The 12,237-nt window shown below is 65.7% G+C and overlaps 1 protein-coding gene across 2 annotated transcripts in view; it reads left to right on the top strand.

The window, feature by feature from the left end:
* The window catches only part of DIP2A (disco interacting protein 2 homolog A), an 89,667-nt gene that overhangs the window by 75,312 nt on the left and 2,118 nt on the right, over nucleotides 1-12,237 (top strand). The window contains exons 27-38 of one of the 2 annotated variants that reach the window (XM_041734777.1): nucleotides 2,884-3,005; nucleotides 3,136-3,247; nucleotides 4,303-4,412; nucleotides 4,870-5,000; nucleotides 5,980-6,148; nucleotides 6,364-6,534; nucleotides 7,410-7,439; nucleotides 8,084-8,145; nucleotides 8,619-8,676; nucleotides 9,842-9,916; nucleotides 11,032-11,206; nucleotides 11,785-11,908. In XM_041734777.1, coding sequence (XP_041590711.1) covers nucleotides 2,884-3,005; nucleotides 3,136-3,247; nucleotides 4,303-4,412; nucleotides 4,870-5,000; nucleotides 5,980-6,148; nucleotides 6,364-6,534; nucleotides 7,410-7,439; nucleotides 8,084-8,145; nucleotides 8,619-8,676; nucleotides 9,842-9,916; nucleotides 11,032-11,206; nucleotides 11,785-11,908 — 1,339 coding nt within the window. The remainder of the gene's footprint in view (nucleotides 1-2,883; nucleotides 3,006-3,135; nucleotides 3,248-4,302; nucleotides 4,413-4,869; nucleotides 5,001-5,979; nucleotides 6,149-6,363; nucleotides 6,535-7,409; nucleotides 7,440-8,083; nucleotides 8,146-8,618; nucleotides 8,677-9,841; nucleotides 9,917-11,031; nucleotides 11,207-11,784; nucleotides 11,909-12,237) is intronic. The other variant, XM_041734778.1, reaches the window with a different exon arrangement.

The following is a 12,237-nucleotide window of genomic DNA, read 5'->3' as shown; positions in this document are numbered from 1 at the left end:
CCTTCTGCCTCGTTCCTCCCGTTTCCATACAGGCTCCCGCTGCTTCGGGGCAGGCAGATGAGAGATGCTCGAATATCGCAAATCAGGGCTTAACGCCCTCGCAGGCAGCGTGCCTCGAACAACCACGTGGATGCCGTGGCCCCTGCGTGAGCCTCGGCAGCGGGTGATCGCTTCCGCTGTGTCCCCGCCCCTTGCATCTGTGTTGCCAGAGGGACGGCCTTGGCTTCCCTCCCGCAGTTTCCGTGCTTGCGGGGGGCCGGACCGAGCGCTCCGTGGCCCAGGCCTCTGTCCCCGCCGCACAGGCTGCTGACGCTCCTCGGGAGCCCTGCTGCCGACGGTGTCTCCCGAGGTCCTGTCCGTCGGTAACAAGTGGCGCGTGAATGTTCAAGAGCGAAGCCCAGCGGGTACGGCCGGGAGGGCCGGGGCTCTGTCCCCTGACCCCTGAGCGGCCCCTGCGCTGCGGCCGTGGGAAGGAGCTGGGGCGCCGCACGGAAGGCGGAGTGGGACCAGGAGGTCATCCCAGGAAGACGCAGGGTCGGGGGAAGGTCGCTGCCCTTCCGGGGACCCCCGGGTGCCCACTGGGGGACTCCCGAGCCACGCGGACTGCCCGTTCCTGGGAGAGGCCTGCGGGGGTCCTTCTGTCTCACGGGCGCCTCACATTCCGTCCTCCTGGGGGCGCGGGGCCTCTGCACACCCCAAGAGCTGTCTTATCCGCCCTGAGCCGTGGGCTGGGGCCCGGCAGGCTTCCCGTGTCGCCTCAGCGTCCGGCACATGCAGGGGCTGCACCCAGCGTGGCCCCTGCTCCCGTCCTCCCGGGTCGGCCGTGGGGCTCTCCTCTTCATCTCGGGAAGTTCCTCCTCACGGCCCCCCTTCCTCCCTCTTCCCTGCGCCTGGAGCTCTTCTGACGCGAGGTTGGATCCATCCTCCGGACCTCGGGCCCTCCCGGGTCCTCCCGGGTGTTGGGTGTGGTGACATCCTTCCTGCCTGAGCCCCGGGCCGCCTGTCCGGGCCGGAGGTCGGAGGTCGGGTGCGTGTGCTGGGTGCGTGTGCTGGCGCCCCCACTTCTCCGTAGTGGGGCCCTTCCTCGGGGGCCGCCGGTGTAGACGGCTCGTTCCTGGGACCTGGGCCCAGGGGCAGCCTGGTCTCTTGGCGCGGACCCCGGAGCTCCCACCGGCAGTGCCGCGCTGTCTCTTCCGTCCGCTCCCTGCCATGGGTTTGCGCTGCTGTTGAGGTTCGGAGCCGGCGGCCAACAAGGTCTTCAGTGCAAGCAGGTGGCTTCGTCAGAGCGCACGGACGGGACCACGGGCAGGCGGAGCTGCTGGGGGGGACGTGAGGGCAGCTGGCCCTGCAGGGGCGGTGAGGTGAGGGAAGGGGCTGCCCCGGAGGACGCTCAGGACGCCCGAGGCCCTGCCGCTTGTTCTCCCTCTAGCGAAGCATCGACGTCACAAGTCTCCTGGGGGAACATCTCTCCCTGCCCTGGGCAGCCGTCTGGCCGCAGGCCATGAGGGGGTTCACCTCCACCTGCGTTTCCTTCGGCCACCTGGGCTGTGGGGCCGCCTTCCCCCGGGGTGACCGCCGTCCCCACTCCTCACGCACACCTGCACCCCCGGGTCCTGGGCGCATGCTGGGCGTGTGCCCCCGGGGCTGGGCCGCGGCTGAAGACACCCAGCACATGGTGGGGCGCGGGGGCCTGACATCATGGGGGGCCTGATGCCCCGGGGCCTGGGAAGGCTCCAGTGTGGGGACGAGGAGGGAGGGGGTAGCGGGGGGCGCTGAGAATCCACAGGCCGATGCTCTTCTGCGCTTGGGGCTGAGCCGCTTGGAGCACAGAAGACCCTGCCTGCTGGAGGCCCCCTGCCCAGGCTGCAGGAGCCGGGGGGGGTGTCTCCCAGGGGCGACTTTCTCCCGAGCTGAGGGATTGACACCCTCCCCCACCCGAAGCTGCAGAAGGGGGATGCTGGTGGGATCAGGGGGGATCGTGCCCCCGCCCCGCACCTGCAAGTACGCGCGTTCAGGGGGCAGCGTGAGCTCTGTGAGCTCGAGGAGGTGGGCTGCTGGCCACGTGTCCGTCGTGTGCGCCGCGGGGCTGCCCTGCCTCAGTGTGTCCGAGTAACCCTGCTGGCCCTGGGGGGCTTGGGGCCCCGCGACACCACCGGCCAGATCAAATGTGCCCTTGACTGTGACCCTGGCACTGAAGATGGGGGCATCGCAGGCTGGACCAGCTTCAAGATGGTCTCATCCCCTCAGTGTTAATATGGGGAACCTGAGACGCTTAGACATTTGGAGAACATCTTGGTGGTCGTGTTACGGTGAGCGGCTGACAGCAAGGTGGGCGCCCGGCCTGGAGGAGATGTGCAGGGAGCACACGCCGCCTGTGTGCCCCCGGTTCCCCCAGGGGCAGGCCCCCCACCCCATCCTCCCATCTCCCTCTGGGACGGGCCCCCCTGCTGCGCCCCACCTTCTCTCGGGGCTGGACTCCTCACCGCACGCCCCACCGTCTCCCTGGCTGGACCCCCACCCGCGCCCCACCTTCTCCGGGGGCTGACTCCCTGCCTGTGCCTTACGTGGGCCCCGGACGTGCGTTCTTACCACGTCCTTACATAGACGTCGTCTGTTCCAAAGAGGTCACTGGCCGTACGCCCCTTACATGAGGCCGTGTCTGCTTGCGCGGGCAGCGGGGGTGCAGGTCCTGGCGAGGGCAGAAGCCCGGCCTGCGTGAGCCCCTCAGCTTCTGCGTGTGGACACTGCGTTAGTTTGGGGAAGCCGTGGCTTTATCCAGGTAGCACTGGACTCAGAGCCTCTCCTCTGTGCTGCCGTCCCACGGGACCGGGTGCAGCCCGCCACGCCCACTGCGCACTGACCCTCTGCCGCGTGTCTCCCCAGGGGTGGACCTCATTGCCGCCTTCTACGGCTGTCTGTACTGCGGCTGCGTGCCTGTCACGGTGCGGCCCCCGCACCCCCAGAACCTCGCCACCACGCTGCCTACCGTCAAGATGATCGTGGAGGTACCTGTGCACCCTGGGCCGGCAGGCGGGCCCGACCCAGGGGACGGGGCTCTGTGTGGGTCCAGCGGTGGTCTGGCCGTCTCTCCCGGGCCCCACAACACGCTCACGCCTTCGACCCCGTGCTCTGCAGGTCAGCAAGTCCGCCTGCGTCCTCACGACACAGGCCATCATGCGGCTGCTCAAGTCCAAAGATGCAGGGGCCGCTGTGGACGTCAGGACCTGGCCAACCATTGTGGATACAGGTACGGGCCCTCGAGGCGTCAGGGCGTGTGCCGGCCCCCGGGACACAGCGTCTCCCCTCCCCTTGTTGTGCAGGTGGTACTGTCGCCACCAAACAAGGAAAGTTAGGTGAGAGCTGCTGACAGATGAAGGGCCACCTGCCCCTGGGCCGCCCGCAGCTCGCCTCTGGGTGTCCCTCATGGCGGGGCGCCCGCACCGCGGGGGCGGAGTCCTTGCTGCAGCCCGTGTGCCTCATGCTGTCCTCGTGCCTGTACAGCACTTGGTGGTGGGGGCACCGGTCCCCTGGCACACCTGTGCTTTGTCCCTATCATGGCGAGTGCTGCCGCGCCCCGGGAAGTGCCTGTGGGCCAACCACCCCTCCCTAGCAGCACCCCGCGGGCTTCGTCGGTGACTCGAGGTGCACAGCCAGTGGGCGGGCGGGTGTCCCTCCTTCCCCATCACCCCTGTGGGCATCTGCCCTTGACGCCAGGGCAAGAGGTCAGGGATCGTGTCTGTGGCCACCTGCTCAATACCCGTGTCCAGGCTGGGGGACTGGTCCAGGCAGGGTGGGCCCCGGGGTGGGCTCCAGAGAGTCCCGCGGCTTCACCAGCATGCTGCGACCTAGGCTCCAGCCCCTGCCTCTCTGTGTCCGGCTCCAGGTCCTCAGGAGGGACGGGGCCAGTCCACAGGGCTCTCGCCGCGGTCACAGTTCTTGCTCATCCTGGCTCCGCCACGGGCTCTGTGACCGTTGGCGCGTCCCTGCCCCTCTGAGCTGCCCCGCTGTAGCGGAAGTGGCTTCCCATGCGGCTCCCGTGACTTGTCTTTCCCCTGGGTCCACCTCGCCCACTGTCCCGGCCGCTACACGTTCGCAGCAGTCATGGGGCTCTGCTCCCCGTGGCAGTCCCCGAGGGTTAAAGTGAGCTTCCCCGTGTGTGCACGTAGCCTGCTGCCTCCAGGCTTCCCTCCTGCTCCCCGCTCACTCCCCCCGGGCCCCCCGGGACTCCCCAGGTACAGACTCGTATTCTTTCTCCTGTGAGAGCCCAAGTAGCCTTAACATTACTGGTGTCTGGTTCCACAGATGACATACCAAAAAAGAAGGTGGCGAGCATTTTCAGGCCGCCGTCTCCAGACGTGCTCGCCTACTTGGACTTCAGCGTGTCAACCACGGGGATTTTAGCAGGCGTGAAGGTGGGTCCTGTGTTCGCGTGCCGTTCGCTTCTGCCTCGGGTGACGTGGGCAGAAGGGGTGTCGGTGCAGGTTTGTGCGGCCCTCCTCTGGCCCGCAGCTTGCAGCAAGGGTGTCGTTCCTCGAAGTGTGGCGAACACCAGGAAAGCCCCCTGGGAGCATGTTCCGATGTGTTATGGCAACAACTAAACTTTCGGATTTACCACTGGCTTTGGGAGCAGGTGGTTTGATGAGTCTGTCTCCTTACCAGGAGCCAAGAGCTCCAGTAAGTTTTTCTGTTACTCTCTGAAACCTCATTTAGAAGGTTTTCGGTGTGCCCTTTGCTGTGCATTATTAGGTTTGTATGGGGATTTGAGCCAGCCATCCTCTGAGGAAGTAACTGACTGGCTACGTGGCCGATAGGTCCTGCTGTCGCCTTTCTTCCCTCCCATCACTGACAACTGCCCTTTTACTTCTTAAGATGTCGCACGCAGCCACAAGTGCCTTGTGCCGCTCCATAAAGCTGCAGTGTGAGCTGTACCCCTCGAGGCAGATCGCCATCTGCCTTGACCCCTACTGTGGCCTCGGCTTCGCCCTGTGGTGTCTGTGCAGGTGAGTGCTGCAAGGGGTACGCAGGTAGGGTGCAGGTCACCGCTGCAGCTGGTGAGCAGGTCAGCCTTCAGGTGGCGAGCAGGTCAGTGCCGCAGGGGGCCAGCAGGTCAGTGCCAACAGGTCAGTGCCACAGGGGGCCAGCAGGTCAGTGCCAGCAGGTCAGTGCCACAGGGGGCCAGCAGGTCAGTGCCACAGGGGGCCTGCAGGTCAGTGCTTAGGTGGCAAGCAGCTAAGTGCTGCAGGTGGCCGGTAGAACAGTGTTTGGGTGGCCCGCAGGTGAGTGCTGCAGGGGGCCTGCAAATGAGTGCTGCAGGGGGTGCACAGGTGAGTGCACAGGTGGCCAGCAGCTGAGTGCTACAGGTGGCATGCAGGTCAGTGCTCAGGTGGTGCACAGTTGAGTGCCGCAGGGGGCGTGCAGGTGAGTGCTGCAGGGGACGTGCAGGTGAGTGCTGTAGGTGATGAGCAGCTAAGTCCTGCAGGTGGCGAGCAGCTGAGTGCTCAGGTGGTGTGCAGGTGCCCCTGCTCTGTGCCCACCTGCAGCCAGGAATCGCCTGTGTCATTCTTTGGAACCTTCTGGTTCACTGCTGATGCCTCCGCAGTATGAGATGCACATGTGATGGTTGGTTTGGGGTGAGAAGGATCAGAGCCTGAGTTTGAAACTGAGGGAAAATGCACTTTTCAGTGAGTGTAAATGGCTTCCATTACTAGTAACGGAGGAGGTGACTTAATTCCATCCAATTCTAGGAGGTAGGGACCCATTTAGGATGTCGAAAGCCAGCGTGTCCGTGTCCAGCCAGCAGGCCCTGCCCCGGGGTCCTTCTGAAGGGCTTGGGGGAGAGAGACCACTGCCCATGTCATGTCACAATCCCCCCAACACAGAATTTTCTAGTGAAACTCCCACGTGATGCTTGGGCTGGAGAAGGAGGCGGTGGGTGGGGCACCCGGGGCTGCCCGGCGCTGATCCTCCCTCGCCCCCCAGCGTCTACTCAGGACACCAGTCCGTCCTGGTCCCTCCGCTGGAGCTGGAGAGCAACGTGTCCCTGTGGCTGTCCGCGGTCAGCCAGTACAAGGCCCGGGTCACCTTCTGCTCCTACTCGGTGATGGAAATGTGCACCAGGGGCCTGGGAACGCAGACGGGTGTCCTCAGGGTGAGTGTGCGGTCCTGTGCCTGCCCCGGGCCCAGCCCTGCCCCTGCCCCTGCTCCTGCCCCTGCACCTGCACCTGCCCCAGCCCTGCCCCTGCTCCTGCCCCTGCTCCTGCCCCTGCCCCTGCCCTGCCCCTGCCCCTGCCCCTGCTCCTGCCCCTGCTGGGGTCCAAGGCCACCTCAGAGGGCTCAGGGCAGCCCCGCCCACCGCTCCCACAGATGAAGGGGGTGAACCTGTCCTGCGTGCGCACCTGCATGGTCGTGGCCGAGGAGCGGCCCAGGATCGCGCTCACGCAGTCCTTCTCCAAGCTGTTCAAGGACCTGGGCCTGCCGGCGCGCGCCGTGAGCACCACGTTCGGGTGCAGGGTCAACGTGGCCATCTGCCTCCAGGTGAGGCCTGCTGCACCCCTCGGTGCCCTCCCTGTGTGCACTGTCCTGCCTTCCGGTCCCCGGTCCCTGCTTGTCCTCTCAGCCTTTCATGTTCACCTCCGTGTGGCCGTGGGGTCTGTGAGCTTAGGGACTTCACTGTGAAAGCTACTGTGGTCGCCTAGAGGCGCAAAGGCTCAGCGGCAGTGACTCCTACCCCCCTGGAGACACCTCTGAGGTGGTTACAACACGTAGCTAACTTTTTAAAGCAAGATAAACTTTGGAAGACATCTGCAAATTTTAAATTGAAACATTAATTAACGCGGTTTGTGTGGCCCCAAATATCACTTTTGAAACATTACAGTGTTTTGCTTATTAAAAGGAAACACGAAGTTTCAGGAATGGAAGTGCTGGGGTGAAACAGCGACTGGCTGTTCTCTGCATTTGGCAGCGGTATCTCCATCTCACTTCTTCCTAAAAACGTGCCGAATGCCTTCCTCATGGGCGTCCCGGGCCGCGCGTCCCCGCGCAGGGCCGTCTCGCAGGCGGGGACCCCCTGCCTCCTGGCAGCTCCCGGCGTCCTGTGTCCCGCGAGCCCCGGGCCCTCCTGGTGTGGGAGGGGTGTGAGCAGGTGTCGCTGTCGATGCCTCGTTAGCGGCCCCAGGGGAGGCTCTCCCCGACCCCCCGACCCCCGCCCCCGCGAAGGTGTCCGACTGTCGGTTGGCTGTGGGGCGCTGGTAGGGTCGCCTCGAGCTCCGTGGGCCGTTGTCGTTTGCGCTCTGAGATGCAGTGACGTGTTTTGCTTTCTCCCACGTGCGTCCCTCACGCGGCCTGTTGCTCTGTCGGTCTCCGCGCTGTCCTCCCCGTGCCCCGCTGCCGGCCCTCCTGGCCCCTGGCAGCCCAACAGGCTGGGGAAGCTGGCTGAGCAGGTACGACCTCGACCCCCGGCGCCGCCGTGCTCCCGTGAGTTCGCGCGGCCTGGCCGTGAGCCCCGACGCGCCCGTGCCTCTCCTGCCGTCTGACGGGCTCGCGGCCGTGTAACGGACGTATCACAAAGCTCCTTTGAAACCAAATTTACGAGCAGCCCTGTTTTCAGCAGAAGTACCAGTCGTGGCCTTGCCTCCGGACGCAGGGCAGCGTTTGGTCTCAAAGGAGACGCTTGTTTGGATTCCGGGGCAGACGTGGGTTGCGCTGTCTGGGACCCTGAGAGGGTGACGTTGCGCGGAGCCCGCTCAGTCCCACGTTCCTAGTGTACAAGTGGAACGCAGCGCCCTCGGCGGGCTCGGTGCCGAGCAGGGAGGTGCCGTGGGGGTGGATCCTGGGAGCGCCCCACGGGGCCCAGTACCGTCCCCGGCTGCGGAGCCAGCCTGCCCTGCCGGCGGCGTGATGCCCCCCAACCTTCGGTGGTGTCTGTACCATCGTGCGGAGAGCGGGGAGCCGTTAGCACTGGCCTCTAGGACCTCGCATTACCGGACACTGCTGCCGGCAGAGCGCTGCCTCCCGGGGTGACCCCTGGGGCCTGGGGAGCCGTCCCGCGGCGGTGCCCATGTAGACGCAGACACTGTTCTTCCAGGGCACGGCCGGCCCGGACCCCACCACCGTGTACGTGGACATGAGGGCGCTGCGCCATGACAGGTGAGGGCCCGCCCCGACCTCCCAGCTCGCGGGGCTGCCGGCCTCCTGCTCCCTCCCGTGTGCCTGCGCCTGTCACTCCCACACCCGGGGGTGATGATAGTCACTGAACGCTGGACGCGTGGCCTCCTACTGGATGGAAGCCAGTAAACCAACTGATGGCAAGCGTGTTTCACGTGGTACCATTTCAGGACGGGCCTTAGTGTTCCCGTCAGTTAGTGCCCCGGGGCCAGGGCGCACCTGTGGGCGGGGCCCCTCCTACCCCGAAGCTCCATCTGGGCTCTGGACCCTTGTAGGCCACGCTCAGCTGGAGGCTTCCTGGGGCGGGGCCGGCTGGACGTGAGGTGAGCCCCATATGCCCCATGCGGCCCGTCATGGCGAGGCGGGATCCAGGCCTGAAGGCGTAGCCTCGGCTGCGGGCTGGCCCTCGCAGTGACGGTCGGTTTCTGATTTCCTTTTCTCTTGTTTGTTCTCAGGGTCCGTTTGGTGGAACGGGGATCTCCGCACAGCCTGCCGTTGACGGAGTCCGGAAAGGTAGTGGAGGCCGGCGCCCACACCCTGTCCTCTCGTGTTAGCCCCTGGCGGGTGCTGAGAATCAAAAACGTCCCATCCCGGTGGACACAGGCCGATGGGGCCACGCTGGGCTGCTGCACGGGGCTCGTCTCCCCCTCCCTGTGAACACAAGGACGTCTTTGAGTGCAACCCCGAGAGGGGCGGCCCCCAGAGGAGCTCCCCCTGGGGCTTGAGCCGTCGGGGCCCCTGGGGCCGGGCCCAGGGCCTCTGGGGTGTGGAGCACAGGCGTCCTCAACCAGGGGAAGAAGCCCCCGCAGGGCTTTATCGGGCCGTGTCACGAGGTGGGGGGACGGCTGGGTGGCCGGGCGCAGGGCACAGCGGGGGCAGGGCAGGGCCGTGGTGCCCTTCTGCCCCTGCACAACCCCGGAGGCAAGAAATGGAGGTTGGCACAGCCCAGGCAGCCTGGAAGGGCCACCCCGACTCTGCTCTCACCCCCGTGGTTACAGCTGCCTCTCAGGAGGCAGGGAAGTGCCCAGAGGGGGACGGGGCAGTGGGGGCAGCAACAGGACAAGCCCATGTGCCTGTGTGGGATGTGGGTGAGGAGGGCGGGCACCGTGGGGCCGTGTGCCCAGAGTGTGGGCAGGGTCAGGCTCCTGAGGAGGAACAGCCACAGAGATGTGGGGGGCTTAGCTGGTGCAAAGGTCCTGGGGTGGGAGTGTGGGCAAGCCGCGTTGGGGCAGAGGCAGAAGGATGACCGTGGGCACCAGCCGGCACCCCCTTGGCCCCGCAGCCCTTCCTCCCACCACCGGGGTCCCCGCCGCCACCTGTGTCACATGTGGGGAAGCACCTGGGACGGGCTAGAATGTGTGTGGCACATGTGTGGCTGTCATTCTGGGACGGGCTGTCGGGTGGCGGGCCTGCGCCAGGGCCCCTGGTGCCTGGGGGCATGGAGCTGGGCTGATGGCAGGTGCGTGCGCGGCCCCCACGCAGGCGGGCCCTATGGGGCAGACCCCGGGCGCAGCAGGTGCTTCTCGACATCTGAGATCCAGCCTGTTCTTGGGAAATGAGAGAATCTCGCTAAGATTCACATAATTTTTATCTGTTAAAAAGTCTCCTATTTCTGTGAAAATTGAGAATCTGACATAGGTTGTGCTCCAGCCCCCGATTGCCCCCGTTCTCTTTCCAGATCCTCCCCGGGGTGAAGGTCATTATTGCGCACACCGAGACCAAAGGGCCCCTTGGGGACTCACACCTGGGCGAGGTAAGGGGGGGGCGCCGCAGTCCCCGCAGCTGCCCCGTCCACCCTTAGGGCCCTGCAGGGTGAGGGTACACGGGAGCAGGGGGCCAGTGGAGGGCCTCCGTGTCCTCAGGATGCAGGCTTCACGGGAGTTGCTGTGTCCACACGCCGTGCCGTCCGTGTGAGTGGGTCTCGCGTGACGCGGGGCGCATGGGGCTGTCCCTGGGCCGGGGGCTCCGTGGTGCAGACGTCGCTCCATGGGCATTCCGGGGAGCCCGTGTCCTGGCCCCGGTGGGCACGGCAGCGCCTGGGGCTCGCGGGTACGTGCGCAAATGCTGCCTGTTTGTCCCCACGTCCTGCTGGGAAGCTGCCCGGCCCCAGGGCTGGCCGTAGTCCGCGTGCCCCTCACTGGCCAGCTCTTCAGGCAAGGCCTGTGGCCCCGCTGCCTCCTTCAGGTGCTGTCAGGGGATCGAGGGCCAGGCGCCCAGCATGGGGAGCAACTGGGGGTGTGTCCCTGTGGCCCAGGGACCCCCGGGCGGCTGACGGCTGCGGGGGTGCGTGCAGACCTGGCGTGTCTGCGAGGCTGCGGTGGCTCCTGCCTCCCACCCACCCCTGTGGGGACGTGCAGATGGGCAGCTCTCCCTCGGTGCCGGCCGGGGTCTGACATGAGGGCAGGGAATCCGTGAGCCCGTCCACGCCGCGGAGCCCACGCGTCCACTGGGGCCGAGGGGAAGAATGCTTCACGTAAAGGAAGCACGAGTTGTTTGTTGGCTTTGTGTGCCTGCGATTTTCCCTTCATTCACAGAGAAGAGGCCCTGAAACCACTCCCTCGCCCCCTGCCTTGCTTGGTGCTTTTTTTTTTTTTTTTTTTTTAAGATTTTATTGATGTATTCATGAGAAACACAGTGAGAGGCAGAGACACAGGCAGAGGGAGAAGCAGGCTCCCTGTGGGGAGCCCAATGCGGGACTCGATCCCGGGACCCCGGGGTCACACCCAGGGCCGAGGGCACATGCTCCAGTGCTGAGCCCCCCGGGGCCGCTGCTCAGCGTTTCCCTTAGCACCTGGGCCAGTGGACGCCTCCGGGCTGGTGTGCTCCGCGTTGGGGACGCGCCCATGTTCTCACCTTCGGCCCCACCAGATCTGGGTGAGCAGCCCCCACAACGCCACCGGGTACTACACGGTCTACGGGGAGGAGGCGCTCCACGCCGACCACTTCAGCGCCCGGCTGAGTTTCGGAGACACGCAGACCATCTGGGCAAGGACTGGCTACCTGGGTTTCCTTCGAAGGACGGAGCTCACCGATGCCAGTGGAGGTGAGGGTGCCGCCTGTGGGGTCTGGCCACACCCCAGGGAGGCCTGCGCCTGCCGTGCCTGCTGCGGCTCTCGGGGACCCGGCTGCCGCACCCTTTGCCGTGAGCTTGTGTTGTTAGGTGTGTCGTGAGGTGAGGGATGTGCCCTGATAGCAGCTTTCCTGCAAGTTGCTGTTTTGCTGCCGGGCCATCCCTCGCTGGCCTTGGACCCTCTGCCTCTGCCGAGGGGCCGGGGTGCTGGCCACAAGGCCGCGAGGCCCTCCCTGGGCCTGACCCTGAAGGCTGCGGGGTCCCTTAGGCCGCAGCAGGTTGGCCAGGTCGTCAGAACCGGCTGTACCTCCAGATGCGGCTTTGCTTCCAGACACAGTACAGATGTCAGGAGTGTATTCAGACACTGACGGGCGCCCCCCGAGGTGGGGCTGCTGCGGGGGTCAGTCAGGTGGGCTGGAGGCCCGGACACACCTGAGGCCACCTGAGGGCGCGCTCCTCCATCCCACAGAGCAGGACGCGGGGCTCGAAGAATGTGCAGGAGGCGCCCGCCCTTCCCTGGGTGCCCTTGCGAGCGTGGGCTGTGTTCACAGAGCGACACGATGCGCTGTACGTGGTCGGGTCCCTGGATGAGACGCTGGAGCTGAGGGGCATGCGCTACCACCCCATCGACATCGAGACGTCCGTGGTCCGAGCGCACAGGAGCATCGCTGAGTGGTGAGAGCCCCGCCCCACCCCACGCCGCGTGCCTTGCTCTGGGCCCAGCTCTGGCCTGCGGGCACCTGCCACCAGCCGCGGACCCCAGGCCCCTCACAGGCCCACGTCCTAATCTGTTTCAACCAAGAATCTGGCTCCCCAGACGTGGGGTCGCTCAGTTATCCCGAAGTGCTTCTGCTTTTACTGTGAGTTCCTTAACCTAAACAGACATGGTCCCCGTGTCTTCACTTGCTTGGAAGCTGGAGTTGGGACAGGCACAGCTTTCAGCACCTCGGTTCTTGTTAAGGACTGTAGGGTACAGATCCCTAGAGGATGCGTCCCCCCAACCC

This window comes from Vulpes lagopus, chromosome 20, assembly GCF_018345385.1.
Source record: "Vulpes lagopus strain Blue_001 chromosome 20, ASM1834538v1, whole genome shotgun sequence".
Lineage (NCBI taxonomy): Eukaryota > Metazoa > Chordata > Mammalia > Carnivora > Canidae > Vulpes > Vulpes lagopus.
The sequence above is the reverse complement of the archived record's forward strand: the minus strand, read 5'-3'. Positions and strand labels throughout refer to the sequence as shown.